Below are 22,458 nucleotides of genomic sequence, written 5' to 3' on the forward strand. Positions count from 1 at the left end.
AAGTTTCTCGCTGTTCTCATTTCTGCTGATTCCCACTGCTTTCGTCTTTCTTCGATTTACTCTCAGTCCGTGTTCTGCAATCATTAGGCTGTTCATCCCATTCAGTATATCATGCGATTCTTCTTCATTTTCACTCAAGATAGCAATGTCATCTTCGAATCGTATCATTAATATCCTTTCACCTTGAATTTTAATCCAACTCTTGAAACTTTTATTTATTTTCACCATTCCTTCTTCGAAGTACAGATTGAACAGTAGGGGTGAAAGACTACATCCTTCTCTTACACCTATTTAATACGAGCACTTCGTTCTTAGTCGTCCACAATTATTATTTCCTCTTGGCTCTGAGCACTATGGGACTTAACATCTGAGGTCATCAGTCCCCTAGAACTTAGAACCACTTAAACGTAACTAACCTTAGGACATCACACACATCCATGCCCGAGGCAGGATTCGAACCTGCGACCGTGGCGGTAGCACGGTTCCAGACTGAAGCGCCTAGAACCGCTCGGCCACCACGGCCGGCCTCTCTCCCTGTGTCTTACCCCTACTTCTCTCAGAATTTCGAACATCTTGCACCATTTTACATTGTCGAACACTTTTTCCAGGTCGACAAATCCTCTGAGCGTGTCTTGATTTTTCTTTAGTCTTGGTTACATTATCAAACGCAACGTCAGGAATGCCTGCCTGGTGCCTTTACCTCCCCTATAACGAAACTGATCGTCATCTAACACATCCTCAATTTTCTTTTCACCGGCCGTGTTGGCCGAGCGGTTCTACGCTCTACAGTATGGAACCGCGCGTTTGATGTACTTATGTTACTTACGTTTAAGCAGTTCTAGGTTCTAAGGGACTGATGACTTCAGAAGTTAAGTCCCGTAGTGCTCAGAGCCATTTGAACGATTTTGAATTTTCTTTTCCTTCTTCTCTATATTATTCTTCTCGGCAACTTGGATTCATGAGCTGTTAAGCAGATTGTGCGGAAATTCTCGCACGAGTTAGCTGTTGCAGTCTGCGGAACAGTGTGGATGATATTTTTTCGAACGTCAGATGGTATGTCGCCGGATTCATACATTGTAGACACTGACGTGAATAGTCGTTTTGTAGCCACTTTCCCCAGTGATTTTAGATAGTCTTCTGAAATGTTATCTATCGCTTCTCCCCGGCTACTGGCAGATAATGGAATGTTCCACAGCACGTTCCCACAAATCTTACTCCTAATTTGGTAGCAGCCCTACAGTATCGTGTGGATGGCACTATTGACTTGTTGGATGTCACGTATCGTCATTCACTATTTCAAATCAGAAATTTAACGAGATCGTGATTGCTTAATGAATGACTTGTGTTTGAAGGGATTCAGGGAGAAGGGTGAGTGAAACATGGTTCCAACACGAAATCTAATCAGGTCCCCTACCACTAAGGTGGCAACCGAGCTTAACGTTCCTATCCAAATGACGGATCCTCTGTGTAGTGCACCAGAACCATATTAAACTATGGAAAAGAGATTGAACTCAAGTCAATAGCACATACTCCATTCAACAAGAAACTGTACACCACAGTTCCTTTCCCGTTGCAGTTTTCCCTAGTGACATTGATTTTTCCCACGGACTACATTCGAACAGTCACACCAATTCGACTGCACTGCATATTAGTTCGTTCTCTATCTCTGACGGCACGTTTTGAGTGCTCTTCACAATTTGGAACATACGCAAAAAATTTCAGTAAAAATAGTAGAAATAGGGGAAATGTTACGTATTTCAGACACATCACTTAAAGTTAGTCATTGAATACTTGGACGCTGAAATAAATTGTATACTGTCATGACCTTCTTGTCAATATACATTATAGGTCCTGGTTGCGACAGTAAACAGACGAAATACAAAGATCTAATCCCAGTCAAGCAAACGATTTTATTGCTACGAAAATAAAAATAATTGTAACGTTATATCGTTTTCTGACAGAAACATTTCACGCTGTCATGCTTGCGTTCAAGCTGTGGACGTCCTTAGGCATAAGAAACGTAGCAGACTGTCTTGGATATTGTAAAGGAAGACACACAACATTTTATCATAATTTTTGTCAGTTGCACTGTGTGGAACTTAGAATTGAGCAGACATGTTTTTTCTATCGAGGAGAGCTACACAGCTATAAATAAAAACATGCAAATTTAATTCCGATTCACTTACTTTGTACATCTTTTTTTTTCCACAACCGATTCGAAGGCCGTCATATTTTATTTTAACTTCCAGTGCACTTCTATCCTTTTCGCCACAACGCAATAAAAATCAATCGCACAGGTTGCCAGCGCCCATTTAATATCAGCTCATAGGTGCAATGCACAAGCTAGTACCTTGCACGTGGGGTGCTTCATGCTACATGCTCACCATTTCTAATGTGGTGTAAGTGTAGGCCACATATTGGTAAGATTGGCAGTCACAATGAGGTTGATAGCTTCCGTATGTTTTACATAATTCGTAATGGATGTGACGGTTGGATACTTCGCGGGAGAAAGGCCAGAATTTGCTGTTCATACTTCATTGGTTACATTTCCTTTTGTTCCCCTCAAGGATTTGTTTGGTAAGACCCCGGCCGATATCTATCTCTATTCTGGTGCTAAATGAGCAAATGCTCCCCTCTCGCACTGTTGTTGGGACATTGCTTTTCTATTTGCATTAGTCCCAGGAGTTTAGTGCTTGAAAGTCTCGAGGAAACCTATTTTTCCACCGCACCGGGTACTTACTCGGTGATTAAAATTAAACAACGAAGTCAGGGTACAAATTTTTATTGACATAGGTTCATAGTGTTAAAGTAAGGATAGCTGTAATTTACATGTCAAGCCAAAATTGGCGCAGTGAAGTGAAAAACTGTCATTCCTGTAAGCTGAGAGTGGCTTGTACAAACATGCTCACCATACAAATATGTATTCCACCCGTCAACACTATGTTTTTCCGCCACACACCGCACTGCCATAATCCTTCCATCACTATTGCTACTTGTTCCCATCTGCATAAAAGTATACACGCTGTATCGGTAGTTAGGTTCCGAGAAATTCCAAATAAGGTAAGGTTCTCGTTTTCTAAATTTGTACAGCCCCGTTTCTTATCGAAGACAGTACTATAGATGTTATAATAATATTAGGTTGGAATCATCATATATTACCAAAACACTGGTTACAAAAAAAGTTACAGACATCATTAAGCAACTACCAGCCTGAACCTCTGCTTCAGAATCCCGTAACAACTACAGGTATAATTAAATGAATATGATTACTTGAGCAAAGTTTTGTAAGGTTTCACACTGTATTGTGCCCTCTGCAGGTAACAATGTACCACTGGGACCTGCCTCAAGCACTGCAGTACATCGGAGGCTGGTCCAACGAGTTGATGGCCGACTACTTCGTTGAATACGCCAGAGTACTCTTCGAAAACTACGGTGACAGGGTAATCAAAATATACTTACGGGCTTCACTCACACCTAATTTACCTGACAGCATATTGACAGGGTATGGTTTCACAGGTGAAATGGTGGATCACATTCAACGAGCCAGCCGTCTTCGTGAATGGTTACGCGACGGAGGGTTTCGCCCCTTCTCAACCTGCATCGGGCATTGGCGACTACCTAGCGACACATACCATCGTCAAAGCCCACGCACGGGTCTGGCACCTGTATGATGAGCAGTTCAGAGCCTCGCAGAACGGTCAGTACGTCATGAATATATGGAGGGCCCTCCTGATGCTCTTAAAATTTACGATGGACAAATACACTGATGAACCAAAACATGATGTCCAAAGCCAAGTTCGATACTGAATGCCACCAAGTGACTTTGCGGCAAATGTATAAAGTGAGATGATTGATAAATTATTATAATGGCGATATGGGCCGCAAAGGGAGAAATCCACTGAGATAAGTGATGTTCATGAAGGACGTACTGTTGTGAGCGAGCAGCTGAAGCAAGCGTCGCGGAAACAGCTAGAATGGTTGGCTATTTGTGTTCTGTTGTCGTGAGCATCTATGGAAAGTCGTAGATGGATGTTAAAACCACAAGTGAGCGAAAAGGTGTTTGGTATCCAAGCATCATCATGGAACGTGGATGTCAAAGACTTCCTCGCTTTGTCGATCATGAATCATGACAGGCGGCTGTCTGTGCCAGAGCTGACGACAGAATACAACGCTAGTGGAGGCACAATTGTTTCGTAGCGTACCAATGAGCGCACATTGGTAAAAATTGGGCTTCGTAACAGAGCACCCCTATGTGTCCCCATATTGTCACAACCAAATGGCTCTGAGCACTATGGGATTGAACATGTGAGGTCATCAGTCCACGATATGACAGTCACGCTGAGCAGTTCAACTTGTTCTCGAGCAGGGGAAGTTATTCTCCAACACAAAGGCTATGTGTAAGTGAATTGTTAGAGTATTGTGCTTTATAGTTGTAGTCGCTTGTTCTGGTAACACAAAGAAAGAAATGAACAGCATGAAGATATTATAACAGAACTAGTGAATGGGCATATGGCAAGAAGCGGAAAGCTTACTTTCGAAGTAAAATGTAACTATAATGGCGAGGAATATTATCCCTCCGTGAAGAACTTCAAGTCAGTCAAGTGTATTCCCCACTGAGAACAAAATGCATCGACTTGAGATTTTTTTATAGTCCTCCTAATGTACTCTCCCATTCCTCCATTCGCGAACTTTACTGATTTATTTCGAACACAGATTGTTTCATCCTCTGCAAAGGAATGATGACATACCAAGTATACTTGTGAAGACAAGAGTACAATATTTTAGTGCGTTCAGACACATACAGATGAAATAATCGTTTGTGAAACCACTGCTTCAAGAGACAGTTACAAGACACATTTCTTTCTATCAGTATTATCTAACAGTTTGACTGGACAATCTTAACGCATATAATTCGCTTCAGGTGAAATAATTTCATGGTTGAACGACAGACAGGGGCAAGTAAATATCTTATATGATTTAACGATACCCATAATACAATTTGTAAAAGACGAATATTTTGGAAAATTTGGAAATTCGTGGTAAGGTCTTACGGGACCAAACTGCTGAGGTCATCGGTTCCTAAGTCTACACACTACTTAATTTAACTGCAACTAAATTGCGCTGTGGACAACGCATACACCCATGCACGAGGGAGGACTCGAACCTCCGACGGGGGCAGCCGCTCGGAGCGTAACAAGGCGCCCTAGATCGCGCGGCTATCCCGCCCGGCGGAATATTTTGGAATTACGAATAACGTTCCAAGTGTATCATTAAGTATCTAGTTACCTCGAAGCGGAAGGCTGTTCTCAACAAGTATCGAATAAGTTTGAATTTGACTAGAATGTTGTAAATTCTACAGTAGCACAGTGTCATGCACAAATTCCTCCATTTACTAAATAGGAGAGCTGGACCGTTACTTCTTTCGTCCATGAAAAATGTTCATTATCAGTGAAATGAAGGGCAGTGTAAAAGTTTCATCAAATACCCTATAGTAGGTTTCAGAGAGTGCATTGTTGCCTAACTGCAGTAGAGCTTACTGCTTACAGTTGCAGCCACAGAATTCTAGAAAAAGTGAATTCTCGTTATATTTTCCTTGTTACAAATGAAAATGAACATTTTAAAGTCCCTTAAGTTTTAATTAAAATTTTTATGAGTTTCTTTAGAATTACCCAGTGACAGGCGTAAGTACCGAAGGCAGAATGATGTGCTCTTCTGACGTATGAACCGAATGTTTGTAAATAGACTCTCCTGAATCTGGAAATCAAAAATCAGATTATTTATTATATTAGTTTGGATTAAATCGGTATAAAGTTTGCAGAAATTTTAGTAATTGCATGAAGAAATACTCAAGACCACATTATTTCCATGTTAGAAATGAAGATAAAAATCTATTCCGATACCCCGGCACTTTGAATAAATTTAAACCATTGTTTCCAGTCTATCAATATTATTTTGTTCAACATTTCAACGAATAAACTGATGTGTATGTAAGTGGTTATTTTCATATGTTTTACAGGTAGTGTGGGTATTACTCTTAATATGGATTGGCCGGAAGCACTGACTAACTCGACAGAGGATGAAGAGGCTGGTGAGAGAGCACGACAATTTCAGGTGAGTGTCATAATACTGCCCTCAACCAGCTGTACCTTCTATAACTATCCAGTATATTGCTATTTATTTCAACGAACAATAATCACGGTACCCACAAGGCCTAGACACAGCACACTGAACACTGAGAGGCAGGCTAATGTGTCACTCTCCTCTTCAGATGGGCATCTTTGCACACCCTATCTACACTCAGGATGGGGATTACCCAGCTGTAGTGCGCCAGTTAGTGGATGCCAACAGCGAGGCCGAGGGGCGGCCCCGATCAAGGCTGCCAACTTTCACACAGGAAGAGATCGAATACATTAGGGGTGAGTATATAAATACACTTGAGTATACAAAAACAGAACAACCAGGGTTCAACAACTTAGGACATAATTTTATCCAGTACAAGACAGGACATGATTGCGATACAAACTGTCCATCTTAAGTCAGTAGTTCTAATGATATTTTGTGACTGAGTCATGTCGTCACCCGAATGTGAAGGGCAGTGGATGTTGAGTTCCATCCCAATAGAACTTTTCTGCACTCATAGGCAAGTCCTGATACCGATGTATTGAGCAGAATCAGAGAACAATGAAAACTAACTCATGAGGAAAACTTCTGAATAAAAATAAACTACATCAATTCGTTTAAGTGTTATACTATGTGCAAGAAAGTGTCTTCGATTAAATATGAAGCGTCAAGTAAAATTATGAGACAAACATTCAATACATCTGAGTATTATGATCCTGTAATCGTTCAACAACAAGGATGATACCATAGTTTTTTGTGCCTACAACACTGCTGATTGTAAAGACTATACATTCCCAACTTTACCATTCTCCTCGGGACGTTAAGAACATTTCATACGCAGTTCTTTCTGAATTCTTTCGCTTGTCAAAACAATATTATTTGCATCCAACCTCTCTGCGTAGAGTCAACTGTTGTACTTATAATGAGCTTCTGTACGGAACGTGTACTCTTATAGCATGTGCATTTTTCAGTTGTCTGTAGGTAAGAAAATAACAATTCCCTAGCGAACATTACCTTCAAGAGGAGAATATAAGGATACAATACCTGAAGAAGGTGCTAGTCTTGAGACTGTATGTAACTGTTAATGTTCTGCTCATTGTAACTGCAAATAAAGTAGTTTCGAAAAAACTGATAATCGTTGAAGCTCTGTCATCATATTACTAATATACACATACCCTTCATTTTTGTTGCTGACAGTCTCACAGGTACTAACAAACTTAAATTTCAGTTATCCTCTCATAGTTCGGTATTTACAGTAAATTGGAAAGCATATTCTTTCCCACTATAAATGTAAGTCAGAACCTAACGTTTCGATGTACTCTTCCTGTGCTACATATGTATATCTTCCAATGGTGCTGTTTCACACGATTTTGCGTGACTTTTGTAGTATTTCTTCAACTCAACATGAATTGATTCAGATTGGTTGCCCTGTGGATGCAGGGAAGCTATCGCCACACGAGACTCCACTTTATCTCTGGGTGCGACATTTTCTCATGTCATCTGTAGCGGCGTGCTGCCATATTGTGAGAAGGGGATATAAATGAGTACCTTGAGTGTGCAAACCAATACAGAATTAATATCATAACTTGTTTTTTCTAAGCCGGTAACTGAAGTTTGAGAATAACCCAATATGGGTAGCAAACATTTTATGTTATACAATTTGACCACAGATGATGTATCCTCTCACTCTCCACCGCCCGTTGGGAAATCGTAGCAACTTCCTCCGTCTGAGCGACCTGGTACATATTTGCTCACTTGTGGCCCCTCAGACCGCTCTTACTTGCCGTTCTGCTTTGGTCACTATGCTGCAACTCACTAGCAATCTATCGCTCAGTTATACATACCATTCAATCATTTTTTTTTTCATCGGTCTTCTGACTGGTTTTATGTAGGCTGCCACGAATTCCTCTCCTTCACTAACTTCTTCATCTCAGAGAAATATTGCACCCTACTTCATCATTTATTTGTTGGATGTTTTCCAATCTCTGTCTCCTCCTACAGTTTTTACCCTCTGCGTCTCCCTCTATTGCCATGGGCGTTATTCCCTGATGTCGTAAAACGTGTGCTATCATCCAATCACTTCTTGTTGTCAGTGATTTCCATATATTTCTTACTTTGCTGACTCTGCGTAGAACCTTATTACATATCTTATCAGTGCCCCTGGTTTTCAACATTCTTCTACAGCACATCTCTAACATTCGATTATCTTCTGTTCTGGTTTTACCACTGTCAGTGATTCACTAGCACATGATGTTGTGCTTCCAACGATCAGTTTCAGATATTTCTTGCTCAAACTGAGGCCTGTGTTTGATGCCACTACACTTCCCTCAGCCAGAAATGCCATCTTTGGCTGTCCTAGTCCGATTTTTATGTTCTTGTTTCATCCGTCGTGGATTATTTTGCTTCAAATTTAGAAGAATTCCTTAATATCACTTACTTCGCGATTACCAGTTCTGATGTTAAAAATTCTGGCTACTCTCATTTCTCCTATTCCTCATTAGTTTTATCTTTTTCTGGTTTACTCTCAGTCCTTATTCTGTAATCGCTAGACTGTTCACTCCATTCAACAGATCCTGAGATTGTTCTTCACTTTCACTGGTGATATAAATGTCATCAGGGAACTGTCATATATATCATGTCAGCCAGCATCTTATTCCCACTTTGGAACCTTTCTTTTGCTTCCGTTATTCCTCCTTCGATGTATCGATTGAAAGTTAGAACCGAAAGACTACATCCCTGTCATATATCCTTCCTAATACGAGTATTTCGTTTTTGATCTTCCAGTCTTATTGTTCGTCCTTGGTTCATGAACCTAATGTATTACCCGTCTTTTCCTATAGCTCACTCCTATTTCTCACAGAATTCCGATCAATTTGCAACATTTTATATTGTCGAACGCTTTTTCTAGGCTGTCTAATCCTATGAGTGTGTCTTGATTTTTCGTCAATTTTGCTTCTATGCTTCAGACATTTCTGTCTGGTGTCTTTACCTTCCACACCATGCCCAATATATTCATAAGGCGAACTCCTTGTAACATCGCAAACACAGATTTGGAGTTAACTTGTGATCGGATGTAGTCAATGGTAGGTTAACAAGTCCATATCAGAGTCCTTTCCGATTAATAGCACCAGTGTGTAGCATTTCTGAGAGACGTACTCACTTGGTTCTTGTAAGATATACCACCTAACCTTTGTGCAACATCCGTTACGGGACGCATCATTATCACGGCAGCACTCTGTACAAAATGCTTGAACAGCTCTGTATAAGGAGCTACATAGAGCTGTTCCGTATGGCCGGTTACGCTCGGTATATGATGTGGCAATCACATTCGCGCGTGAAAGACGACTATAAAATTCAATGAAGATTGTGATATGGCTGATTCGCCTTGTATTCTCTTACACTAGAAGTATTATCGGTGGGAAATCAACACAACCGTTTATGGAAATATTGTAAAAATTACTTGTTTCCCTCAAGCAGTACCGGCTGAAAATTGAACAGATTTTATATTGGTGAGAATATTTTGCGTACAAAGCAACGACCATTGCACCGTACTTCCGAGATAGTCAGCTGCATTACGTGGAATGGATTTCTGAAGTTTCGACCTCGACTCCTTTAGAATGAACTATACTGTCCGTCGCGCTGCACATATATTTGTTAAAAACAGCGCAAATACTTTCCATGTCTCATCACGAAGAACGATATCAAAGTCCATATTCAGCGTATTACTGCTTCTGAAAGGTATTCTCGAAGATTAGACGGTGCACTAGTGTTCTTGTAGATACATACGCTGCTATGTACACTACTGGCCATTAAAATTGCTACACCAAGAAGAAATGCAGATGATAAACGGGTATTCATTGGACAAATATATTATACTAGAACCGACATGTGATTACATTTTCACGCGATTTTGGTGCATAGATCCTGAGAAATCAGTACCCAGAACAACCACCTCTGGCCGTAATAACGGCCTTGATACGCTTGGGCATTGAGTCAAACTGAGCTTGGATGGCGTGTACAGGTACAGCTGCCAATGCAGCTTCAACAAGATACCACAGTTCATCAAAGTAGCGACTGGCGTATTGTGACGAGCCAGTTGCTCGGCCACCATTGACCAGACGTTTTCAATTAGTGAGAGATCTGGAGAATGTGCTGGCCAGGGCAGCTGTCCAACATTTTCTGTATCCAGAAAGGCCCGTACAGGACCTGCAACACGTGGTCGTGCATTATCCTGCTGAAATGTAGGGTTTCGCAGGGATCGAATGAAGGGTAGAGCCACGCGTCATAACACGTCTGAAATGTAACGTCCACTGTTCAAAGTGCCGTCAATGCGAACAAGAGGTGATCGAGACGTGTAACCAATGGCACCCCATACCATTACGCCGGGTGATACGCCAGTATGGCGATAACGAATACACGCTTCCAATGTGCGACCATCAGAACAGAACCTGGATTCATCGTAAAAAATGACGTTTTGTCATTCGTGCACCCAGGTTCGTCGTTGAGTACACCATCGCAGGCGCTCCTGTCTGTGATGCAGCGTGAAGGGTAACCGCAGCCATGGTCTCCGAGCTGATAGTCCATGCTGCTGCAAACGTCGTCGAACTGTTCGTGCAGATGGTTGTTGTCTTGCAAACGTCCCCACCTGTTGACTCAGGGATCTAGACGTGGCTGCCCGATCCGTTACAGCCATGCGGATAAGATGCCTGTCATCTCGACTGCTAGTGATACGAGGCCGTTGGGATCCAGCACGGCGTTCCGTATTCTCCTCCTGAACCCACCGATTCCATATTCTGCTAACAGTCATTGGATATCGACCAACGCGAGCAACAATGTCGTGATACGAGAAAACCGCAATCGCGATAGGCTACAATTCGTCGTTTATCAAAGTCGGAAACGTGATGGTACGCATTTCTCCTCCTTACACGAGGCATCACAACAACGTTTCACCAGGCAACGCCAGTCAACTGCTGTTTGTGTATGAGGAATCGGTTGGAAACTTTCCTCATGTCAGCACGTTGTTGGTCTCGCCACCGGCGCCAGCCTTGTGTGAATGCTCTGAAAAGCTAATCATTTGCTTATCACAGCGTATTTTTCCTGTCGGTTAAACTTCGCGTCTGTAGCACGTTAATTTTGTGGTGTAGCAATTTTAATGGCCAGTAGTGTATGTATGTACTCGTACATCAAGACCTGTCAATTTTTTTGGAATTTCTAGTTCTAAAACTAATAACAGTGGCTGCACAGAAACTGAAGTGATGCGATTCCAAAAAGTTCCTGGCAACGCTGAAACGTTACAACTCAATTCTGCACTTCACATTTTTCAGTCTTTTAGCAACATACAACTATTGATCGTTGCAATAGGAGTGACCTGTAGCACTTTACACGTGTCGTTTACTAACCATTTCCTCTGACATACGAAGTGAGCTTTATGTGCCACAAAGTGTAGTGACACTTAATTTGCTCCGTTTGGATTTAGTGATCAATTTTTTAAATTGGTGGTTTCTAGAATTTTTTTCTACACCCTTTGCAATCGTCCGAAATATAAATATTACGTACTTACAGTCATATTGTTTTTTATTCATTGGTTATGGATGGAGAGATATAGGTGTTAATATAATATTTATTGAAGGAACAAAAACTAAATTTTACATGAAAATATCATAATTTGTTTGTAAAATTTTAAATCGTGAACCAGCCAAGTACCTTTTCCCTAATCACGTTCTATAGCGTACAGTCATCTACCAAACACGCTCTTAGAGTCAGTGTCAGGGATTGACTGAAAACCTTTACTCGGTAGTCGTTCCTTGAGAATATATTTGTCTTCTTAAAGCACTTTCACGTGAATCATTGCTCGTACATAATTTCCACATCGTTGCCACTACTTAGTGACACGAAGCATCACTTCAGAGAGAGACAAACAAAGCTTTATAAATTTGTTCGTGAAATTAGAGAAGTTGTATCGTTTTATCATATGGCTGAAATAGCGGAATAAACTTTGTTACAGGATCGGCAGACTTCTTTGGGATGAACCACTACACAACGAACTACGTGACGTCTGGCGTGACAGGCGAATCACCTTCCAAAACAAGGGACTCTGCTGTAATTTCATCGTCTTACGAGGTGAGCTCAAACTGCTACTTGTACAGAGCTACAAGGGGCCGCAGTGCGTTAGTGAAAAGAATTCTGGTGGCACCAAACTTTTTATAAATTGGTGATTACAAAGATAATAAATTTGTTACTGTGTATTTCCTATAGCTCACGTTCCCATCCACTTTTAGAAATACATTCTACTTCTTACTTTCGGCTGTTTGTACATACTACTGGTAACAACTTCTGAAATGCGGTCAGAGGCTCTTGAATTGAAATATTGCATAACACCTTACAAATGCATTGGTTATAAAATGGAACACATCAGATCTTTATCCCTGTAGCTCATGACCATGATAAAGTATTGCAGCTACGTTCTCTTTAATCAAGACTATTTTTCGTCAAGCAGTTTTCCAAATTTTGATAATAGTCTTTCGTAACGGGATACCATTCGAATTTTGTTTCCAAGTATATAACACCACACAGCTCACATCATGCGATACAAGATCAGACTCAGCATTTTGACCCAGCTTTAAATTATTTATTTTCACATTTTTACTTCCCTATGAACTCACTGTGATAGGTAAGAAAATGAAATGCAGCCTGCAGTCATAAATGTGCTAGGGAAAACAACACTACTTTTACAATTATTATCATCTTACTGCCAACTTACAAACATGTTTACTTGTATATGTTGTCCTCTTATATTAAGTATACTTCGACAACATTAACAATATATTCATCCACTGACTTGATAATGGAAACGTATATTTATTGACAACTGATTAGATCTCTTCGTTCATGTAAATTCTGATAAAATTTTTGCATCTCCTTAGTTCCGTGAGTTCCGGAAACTGTACAAAAAATTTTAGTAGAGATCAACATAATCATCATATCTGCCCTTTTTATTGCTCATAAAAACCACGCATTGCATGTTGTATCCCCATGCAGTTAGACCTTCAAAGATGGTGGTCCAGATTGCTGTACACACAGGTACCTCTGATACCCAGTAGCAGGTCCTCTGGCGATTCGTCGTAGATCCCTCAGAGTGGTTGGTGGGTCATGTTGTCTATAAACAGCCCTTTGCAATCTATGCAGGCATGTTCGATAGGGTTCACGTCTGGAGAACTTGCTGGCCGCTCTAGTCGAGCGATGTCGTTATTCTGAAGGAGGTCATTCACAAGACGTGGACGATGGGGGCGCGAATTGTTGTCCATGAAGACGAATGCCTCACCAATATGCTGCCGATATGGTTGCACTATCGGTCGGAGGATGGCATTCACGTATCATACAGCCGTTACGGCGCCTTCGACAACCCCCAGCGGCGTACGTCGGGCCCACATAATGCCACCCCAAAACAACAGGCAACCTCCACCTTGCTGCACTCGCTGGACTGTGTGTCTAAGGCGCTCAGCCTGTCCGGGTTGCCTCCAAACACGTCTCCGATGATTGTCTGGCTGAAGGCATATGCGACACTCACCGTTGAAGGAAACGTGATGCCAATCCTGAGCGGTCCATTCGGCAGGTTGTTGGGCCCGTCTGTGTCGCGCTGTGTGGTGCGTGGTTGGACCTCGCCATGTACGTCGGGAGTGAAGTTGCGCATCATGCAGCATATTGCGCACAGTTTGAGTCCTAACATGACGACTTGTGGCTGTACTAAAAGCATTGTTCAACACAGTGGCATTGCTGTCAGTGTTGCCCTGAGTCATAATCTGTAGGTAGCAGTAATACACTGCAGTAGTAGCCCTAGGGTGGGCTGAGTGCGGCATGTCATCGACAGTTCCTCCATTTCTGGACAACATCGCTTTGGTTCACTCCGAGACGACTGGACTCTTCCCTTGTCAAGAGCCCTTCCTGGCGTAAAGTAACAATGCGGACACGATAGAACCGCGATATTGACCTTTTAGGCATGGTTGAACTACAGACAACACGAGCCATGTACCTCCTTCTTGGTAGAATGTCTGGAACTGATCGGCTGTCGTACCCCCTCCATCTAATAGGTGCTGCTCATACATGGTTGCTTACATATTTGGGCGGGTTTAGTGACATCCGTGAACAGTGAAAGGGCGTATGTCTGTGATACAATATCCACAGTCAACGTCTATCTTCAGGAGTTCTGGGAACCGGGCTGATGCAAAACTTTTTTTGATGTGTGTCTGAACGTACATTGTCAATGGATATTGATTTTTGTACCCCTGTTGCTGTATAAATCAAAATTTACCTCATGTGCATTTAACCACAATATCTTTGTGGATGCTGATATTTCAGGTTAGAATGTAATGGGCAGTTGAATGAAAACGATACAGTTGTGTTGTTGCGGTCTTCAGTCCTGAGACTGGTTTGATGCAGCTATCCATGCTACTCTATCCTGTGGAAGCTGCTTCATCTCCCAGTACCTACTGCAACCTACATCCTTTCGAATCTGCTTAGTGTATTCATCTCTTGGTCTCCCTCTACGATTTTTGCTCTCCACGCTGCCCTCCAATACTAAATTTGTGATCCCCTGATGCCTCAGAACATGTCCTACCAACCGATCCCTTCTTCTAGTCAAGTTGTGCCACAAACTCCTCTTCTCCCCAATCCTATTCAATACCTCCTCATTAGTTAAGTGATCTACCCATCTAATCTTCAGCATTCTTCTGTAGCACCACATTTCGAAAGCTTCTATTCTCTTCTTGTCCAAACAATTTGTCGTCCAATCGAGACAGATGGAAAACAAATAAGTAAACTCTTCGCTATTTCAAAAGTAATCGCTATAACTGTCAATGCATTTATCGCATTCTGAGTCAAGATGGTCAGTGCCTCCAAGGAAAAGTCGTGGTTGTACTCAGGAGAGCACCTCTTCGTCAGAAGGAAATCGACAGCAGTGAAAATCTTCTCCAGGACTCCAAACATTTGGAAATCTCATGGGGAGATGGGGACTGTAGGGGGGATGTGTAACGACTAAGGACTAACGCTGCCCAGGTCTCATTTTGTTAGTATATGAGTAACTCTTTTAGTTTGAGAAATCCCCCCTGAGTACAAGCACAGTATGCAGTGTAATAGAGAAGTCGGAGGAATGAAAAGAGAAAGATGTATTAATACAGTGTACGAACTGGCCAACTAGCATAGGAATGAAACTTCCTAAAAAGTAAATATTATAGCTGCACATCCATTTTTAAGAAAATCGTAGAGACAGAAATAACGTCTGTAATTCATATCTTAACTTTCAGCGCCATCCTTGGGGACTGCGGAATCAACTGAACTGGGTTGCCAATCAGTATCCTGGATACCCCATCATCATTTCAGAGAACGGTTACTCGAATTCTGGAGGACTGAACGATACTGATCGCATCGAATATTTTACTGTAAGTAGAAATTTGCACACAGATATGAAAACAATTTTTATCTTTCTAAAGGCATACCATTACCAAGAATGCGCTCTCTTATTTCTAGGCATACCTCGGAGCTGTGCTGGAGGCGATACAGACTGACGGTGTTCCGGTTATCGGATACACAGCGTGGAGTCTCATGGACAACCTGGAATGGAACTCGGGGTTCACGTGAGTAACTGTCTTTTTTCACGCGTTAAATGAAATAATTTGGGTAAAAAGTGGATATATTCACTTATCAATAAGCCACTGAGCCATTCATAGAGTCTAATACAACATAATGTCAAGCTGACTTTTCTACCATATTTACAAAATTGTTTCACACATTACCGGGACTTGATGGAGAATTTAAAACGCAGGGAGGAGAGAAGGAGGTCTGGTCTGGAATCTGCTCAACATGATCGTATAAACTGCCATGTGTCAGTGGATTCATTAATCAACAAATTTCATACGCATTTTCAGGTGTAAAAATCGATTTTAGTATGCCTAATAGCTAAAAAAACTCTTTATGTGTATTAGGACGATTGAGCAATATCATATACATACTGGTGTGCATAACTTCTGGATGATGATAACTGTTTCATGGTGTGTCACTACCAAGTGACATATTTCGATAAACCTTTGACCATACATACAACAACAGTGAAGTAACCGCGATATATAATGGTCCCAAGGACATAGCAAAAGGCGGGACATCTTTTTTAAGAGGGCGAAAGATCACCACGGACATTCTGCAAGAAATCTCCTCAACGCATCACAAACGTGCTCGATCGGATACAAGTTGGGGGGAAGCGGGCAAGCTTGTCCACTCGCCGAATTTCCTCTCATTCTAAGAGGTCCTCCACCTGCTCCCATCGATGAAGCAGTCACTGCCATCCACAAAAATGAAGCTAGGGCCCAATGCATTGCTGAAAAGTCGCTCATGAGGAAGGAGTAAAGTGTCACCATAATGTTGACACGTTAGCGTACCGTGTTAGAAGATTTGGAGGTCAGTAACTCATAAAACGTTACGCCTCCCCACACCTTAACGCGTGGACGAAGAAAACGATCATGTTCAGCAATGTTCCTCGGTGCATTATGTGTCCCCAACTCTCACACGTGACGATACGTCCAGAAACACCGCTCAGACTGAATTCGCTCTCATTCGAGAGGATCAAGCGTCTTAAATACCTTATGGTTCAGTCTCACAGTCTCAGGTTCCCTCGGACAAACGAAAAAATAGCTGACATCGAAATAACTGTCCAAGGAATAGGAAAGCAACTGAAATCACTCAACAGAGGAAGTCCACTGGACCTGACGGGATACCAATTCGATTCTACACAGAGTACGCGAAAGAACTTGCCCCCCCCCCCCCCCCCTTCTAACAGCCGTGCACCGCAAGTCTGTAGAGGAACGGAAGGTTCCAAATTATTGGAAAAGAGCACAGGTAGTCCCAGTTTTCAAGAAGGGTCGTCGAGCAGATGCGCAAAACTATAGACCTATATCTCTGACATCGATCTGTTGTAGAATTTTAGAACATGTTTTTTCTCGCGTATCATGTCATTTCTGGAAACCCAGAATCTACTCTGTAGGAATCAACATGGACTCCAGAAACAGCGATAGAGTGAGACCCACCTCGTTTTATTTGTTCATGAGACCCAGAAAATATTAGATACAGGCTCCCAGGTAGATGCCATTTTCCTTGACTTCCGGAAGGCGTTCGATATAGTTCCGCCTGATAAACAAAGTAAGAGCCTACGGTATATCAGACCAGCTGTGTAGCTGGATTGAACAGTTTCTAGCAAACGGAACACAGCATGTTGTTCTCAATGGAGAGACGTCTACATACGTTAAAGTAACCTCTGGCGTGCCACAGGGGAGTGTAATGGGATCATTGCTATTCACAATATATATAAATAACCTAGTAGATAGTATTGGAAGTTCCATGCGGCTTTTCGCGGATGATGCTGTAGTATACAGAGAAGTTGCAGCATTAGAAAATTGCAGCGAAATGCAGGAAGATCTGCAGCGGATAGGCACTTGGTGCAGGGAGTGGCAACTGACCCTTAACATAAAATGTTGATGTATTGCGAATACATAGAAACAAGGATCCTTTATTGTATGATTATATGATTGCGGAACAAACATGGTAGCAGTTACTTCTGTAACATATCTGGGAGTATGCGTACGGAACGATTTGATGTGGAATGATCATATAAAATTAATTGTTGGTAAGGCGGGTGCCAGGTTGAGATTCATTGGGATAGTCCTTAGGAAATGTAGTCCATCAACAAAGGAGGTGGCTTACAAAACACTCGTTCGACCTATACTTGAGTATTGCTCATCAGTGTAGGATCCGTACCAGGTCGGGCTGATAGAGGAGATAGAGAAGATCCAAAGAAGAGCGGCGCGTTTCGTCACAGGGTTATTTGGTAAGCGTGATAGCGTTACGGAGATGTTTAGCAAACTCAAGTGGCAGACTCTACAAGAGAGACGCTCTGCATCGCGGTGTAGCTTGCTGTCCAGGTTTCGAGAGGGTGCGTTTCTGGATGAGGTATCGAATATATTGCTTCCCTCTACTTGTACCTCCCGTGGAGATGACGAATGTAAAATTAGAGAGATTCGAGCTCGCACGGAGGCTTTCCGGCAGTCATTCTTCTCTCGAACCATACGCAACTGGAACAGGAAAGGGAGGCAATGACAGTGGCACGTAAAGTGCCCTCCGCCACACACCGTTGGGTGGATTGCGGAGTATAAATGTATGTGACACCTGACGTCTAGGCAAAGGATACGCAACTCCTGTAACCCAGGTGCTGGCGATTTGTAGACGTGGAGTTGGCACCCGTCAAGGTCGCAGATGTGTTCCATCCGGTTCATATCAGGCTAATTTAGTGGCCGAGACATCAACTTGAGTGAGCCATTATGCGTCTCAAACCTCTGTAGCACGATTTTGGCTTTCTAAGGCGGACAGTTAGCCAGCTGAAAGATGCCGTCGCCATCAGCTAAGGATGCAGGTAGTTCTCAATAATATTCATGTAGTCCACAACTGTCATGGTGCCTTCAGTTACTACCACAAGTGTCATGTGAGACCAGGTAATTGCCCTCCGTACTATAATACTGCCCCAACCGTCCTGCACCCATGGCGTGGTGAATTTTTTGGAGCAGAAGCTCGCCTGGATGACAGACTGCCAAGACACGAATCATTGTCCATTTATAGCAAGAAAATGCTTCATCTGACTACGCGACACTTTCCCATTGATTCAGGGTCCAATCTCAGTTATTCGGTACCCATTGCAACTTCTTCTTTTTTTCCCTCCACATACTTTCATTACCAAATGGACTACTCTTTTTATTTCTTCGGATTACAACATTCCATAGCGCTATTAAAGATCGAAACGGCGCTGTTGTTACTACGCTTGGTTCGCATTCCTTAGAAGAGCAGTTATGGTCTCCGTCTAGCCATGAATATTTAGGCTACGAGTAGCTTCCCTGAGCTGTTTAAGCCAAGCGCCGGGATGATTCCTTTCAGGAGGCCACGTACACTGGCCTTCCTATCCTACCACAGGCGGAGCTTCTTTTCCTTTTGTAATGACTCCGTCATCAACAAACATTAAATCCTTATTATCCTTCTTCTCTTTCCATGTGTGTAATATACCTTCAATCCGTACAGTATCTCCACTTTAAGGAACGTTAAATATCCATTGAGTAACACTGCGGTTGAAGTATCTGATGATTCTTATTTATTAGTACTGCCACCGTTTAGGTTATTGTTCTACCAAAAACCGTGATCTTCAGAACTAGATTCCGCGCAAAGGACGACAACAGCAGATTTCTTATGACGAAGACTGCATCACTGCTGTCAGGATGCTCTGGTTCAAATGGCTCTGCGCACTATGGGACTTAACATCTGAGGTCGTCAGTCCCATACAACTTAGAACTACTGAAACCTAACTAACTTAAGGACATCACACACATTTATGCCCGAGGCAGGATTCTAACCTGCGACCGTAGCGGTCGCGCGGTTCCAGACCGAAGCGCCTAGAACCGCTCGGCCACAGCGGCCAGCTCAGGATGCTCTATTTTATCATTGTCCATCTATAGTAGGAGACATGCCCTCACCGATCTCAGATAGTGTTCACCTCTCCTGCTGTCTCCTTATCAGCTGTGGTATCCTAATCCTACGATCTAAGCGAGTTCACTATTCCGTTCTTACTTTTCACTTAAAACTAAAAGTGGCTGCGAAACTTATAATCCCCTTCAGGTTGGACCCTTCTTGCAAGGGAACCTCCCCATCACACCCCCCTCAGATTTAGTTATAAGTTGGCACAGTGGATAGGCCTTGAAAAACTGAACACACGTCAATCGAGAAAGCAGGAAGAAGTTGTGTGGAACTATGAAAAAAAAAGCAAAATATACAAACTGTAGTCCATGTGCAAGATAGGCACAGGACAAATATAGCTCAGGAGCGCCGTGGTCCCGTGGCAGCGTGAGCACGTGCGGAACGAGAGGTCCTTGGTTGAAGTCTACCCTCCGGTGAGAAGTTTAATTTTTTGTTTTCAGACAATTATCAAAGTTCAGGCACTCACACATAATTAACTTCGCTCTCCAAAATTCCAGGACATGTTCAGAGTTGCTTGGACATATGCAGGATTTGACGGTCTACATACGGAAAAATTTGAAAACGTTAAAAACATATGTTTTGACAGAGCACAGGGAAAACTATACGACTGTGAAACTGTTGCATTCATTTGTTGCAGTTTATGTGACAAACTCTTATGTTTTCATCACTCTTTTGGGAGTGATTATCACATCCACAAGAAAACCTAAATCGGGCAAGGTAGAAGAATCTTTTTAGCCATTCGCCAAGTGTACAAGTTAGGTGGGTCGACAACATATTCCTGTCATGTGAAGCACATGCCGTCACCAGTGTCGTATAGAATATATCAGACGTGTTTTCCTGTGGAGGAATCGGTTGATTTATGACCTTGTGATCAAATGTTTTCCGTTCCCATTGGAGAGGCACGTCCTTTCGTCTACTAATCGCACGGTTTTGCGGTGTGGTCGCAAAACACAAACGCTAAACTTATTACAGTGAACAGAGACGTCAATGAACGAACGGACAGATCATAACTTTGCGAAAATAAAGAAATTAAAATTTTCACTTGAGGGAAGGCTTGAACCAATGACCTCTCGTTCCGAAGGTGCTGACGCTAACCACGAGACCACGGCACTCCTGAGCTATAATTGTCCTTGATATTGCTTATCTTGCGCATGGACTACTCAGTTTGTATACTTTGCTTTTTTTTCATAGTTCCACACAACGTCTTCCTGCTTTCTCGATTGACCTGTGTTCAGTTTTTCAAGGCCTATCCACTGTGCCAACTTATAACTAAATCTGAGGGGGGTGCGATGGGGAGGTTCCCTTGTTAGATGCTCTTTTGGTACAAGACACTGCATCATAATGGAGGGAACGTATCATACATATTGGATACGACTTGCAAATGTCTAGAATTATAATGCATTATCGTGTGCGTTATTAGAGGAGCGGCTGTGAAGAAGGGCTCGACCAGATCATGTGGGCACCCACCTTAGATACTGCAGCTTCACTTTGGCCCCAGGGCTTACACATTCAAGGAACAGGAAATACAAATTCTAATGCAGTAGTGGCTCAGCACATGCACATTCAGGGAATCGGAAATACAGCCTCAGATTCGTGTATCACTTCTACATCTGTAACCTACATACATTGACTGGTATTGTAGTAATAATTACAACTCTCCAATTAAAATTGATTGCTGCTGCCTAATTCCCCCGCGAACAAGAAGCAGCCGTGAGGGTTTGTTATCCCAGAAGACAAGATAAGATACACATTCATAAAAGCTTGGCGGACCACTTCTTATACTTCCATTATGTTGAGCTCCAACCTGCTGTGACAGTGAGCTGGTAATATTGACACTAAATTCTGCCTATTCGGGGTGTTTCAGGACGATTGTCCAGTATTCAGTGCTATGCCAGAACGTTCACAAGAAAAAAAAAGGAACTTGAAACTTCACGTGGACGTAAGCCCTACTCCGAATAGTTTTCGGAATAGTACACGTTTTATGTACACTGTTATTTGTTTTCTGTATTATTCAATACAATATTGGGTTTAGAAATGTAGACATTTACAACAGCTAGTCAACATTACAACATGCGTTTTACAAAGTGTCAATCCAAAAATATATATTTTTAACACATTCACCACTAAGCATTATCGTACACATCACAATAGAGATGGGTACAGTTGACAATAAATGTTCGAATATCCCACCGACAATTTCAAGGCATTTGCGCACTCTTGGGAGAACATGTTATGTTGCTTGCCTGAGAGCCTCTGCACTTTCCGGAATGAAGGCAGCAGTGGGCATGATGCGAGCAAGCAGTTCTTCTATCGCATGCAACTGTCGTTTATATGCCTTAGACTTCGTCCAGCTCCATAAACAAACATCTAACGGCGTAAGGTCTGGCGATCTTTGTGGTGAGTTAACTATGTTACCACGACCAACACAGCAATTGGGGCAAATTTCACGAATTTTCATATGTACAAGGTATTTTACAGGATTAAATCTGTGATACATGAGTACGCTTTGTCATTCAGTTGCTTGAAGGCACATTCTATAACAGAATCATGAATAATCAGACATTTTCTATCGCTATTGTGGATGACATGTTTGTGCTGTGGCCACATGGAGCAGAAAAACTTCAAGACTTCCTGGAACATCTAAGCTCTATCCAACGTAACATAATATTCAAGACAGAACTTGATAAAGAGGGCAAGCCACTCTTTCTCGCCTTGTCATTTAAGAGAAAATCTGACAGGTCCATAGGTCACAGTGTACATCGGAAACCTAAACACACTAAT

At 42.2% G+C, this 22,458-nt stretch overlaps 1 protein-coding gene across 4 annotated transcripts in view; it reads left to right on the plus strand.

Annotated features, from left to right (window-relative positions):
• Window positions 1-22,458, plus strand: part of LOC126198707 (myrosinase 1-like) — a 225,771-nt gene that overhangs the window by 197,896 nt on the left and 5,417 nt on the right. For 3 of the 4 annotated variants that reach the window (XM_049935215.1, XM_049935214.1, XM_049935213.1), the window contains exons 4-10: window positions 3,318-3,440; window positions 3,517-3,697; window positions 6,017-6,111; window positions 6,269-6,416; window positions 12,125-12,240; window positions 15,420-15,554; window positions 15,643-15,749. In XM_049935215.1, the coding sequence (XP_049791172.1) occupies window positions 3,318-3,440; window positions 3,517-3,697; window positions 6,017-6,111; window positions 6,269-6,416; window positions 12,125-12,240; window positions 15,420-15,554; window positions 15,643-15,749 (905 nt within the window). The remainder of the gene's footprint in view (window positions 1-3,317; window positions 3,441-3,516; window positions 3,698-6,016; window positions 6,112-6,268; window positions 6,417-12,124; window positions 12,241-15,419; window positions 15,555-15,642; window positions 15,750-22,458) is intronic. The other variant, XM_049935216.1, reaches the window with a different exon arrangement.

Source organism: Schistocerca nitens, chromosome 8 (genome assembly GCF_023898315.1).
Source record: "Schistocerca nitens isolate TAMUIC-IGC-003100 chromosome 8, iqSchNite1.1, whole genome shotgun sequence".
NCBI classification, from domain to species: domain Eukaryota; kingdom Metazoa; phylum Arthropoda; class Insecta; order Orthoptera; family Acrididae; genus Schistocerca; species Schistocerca nitens.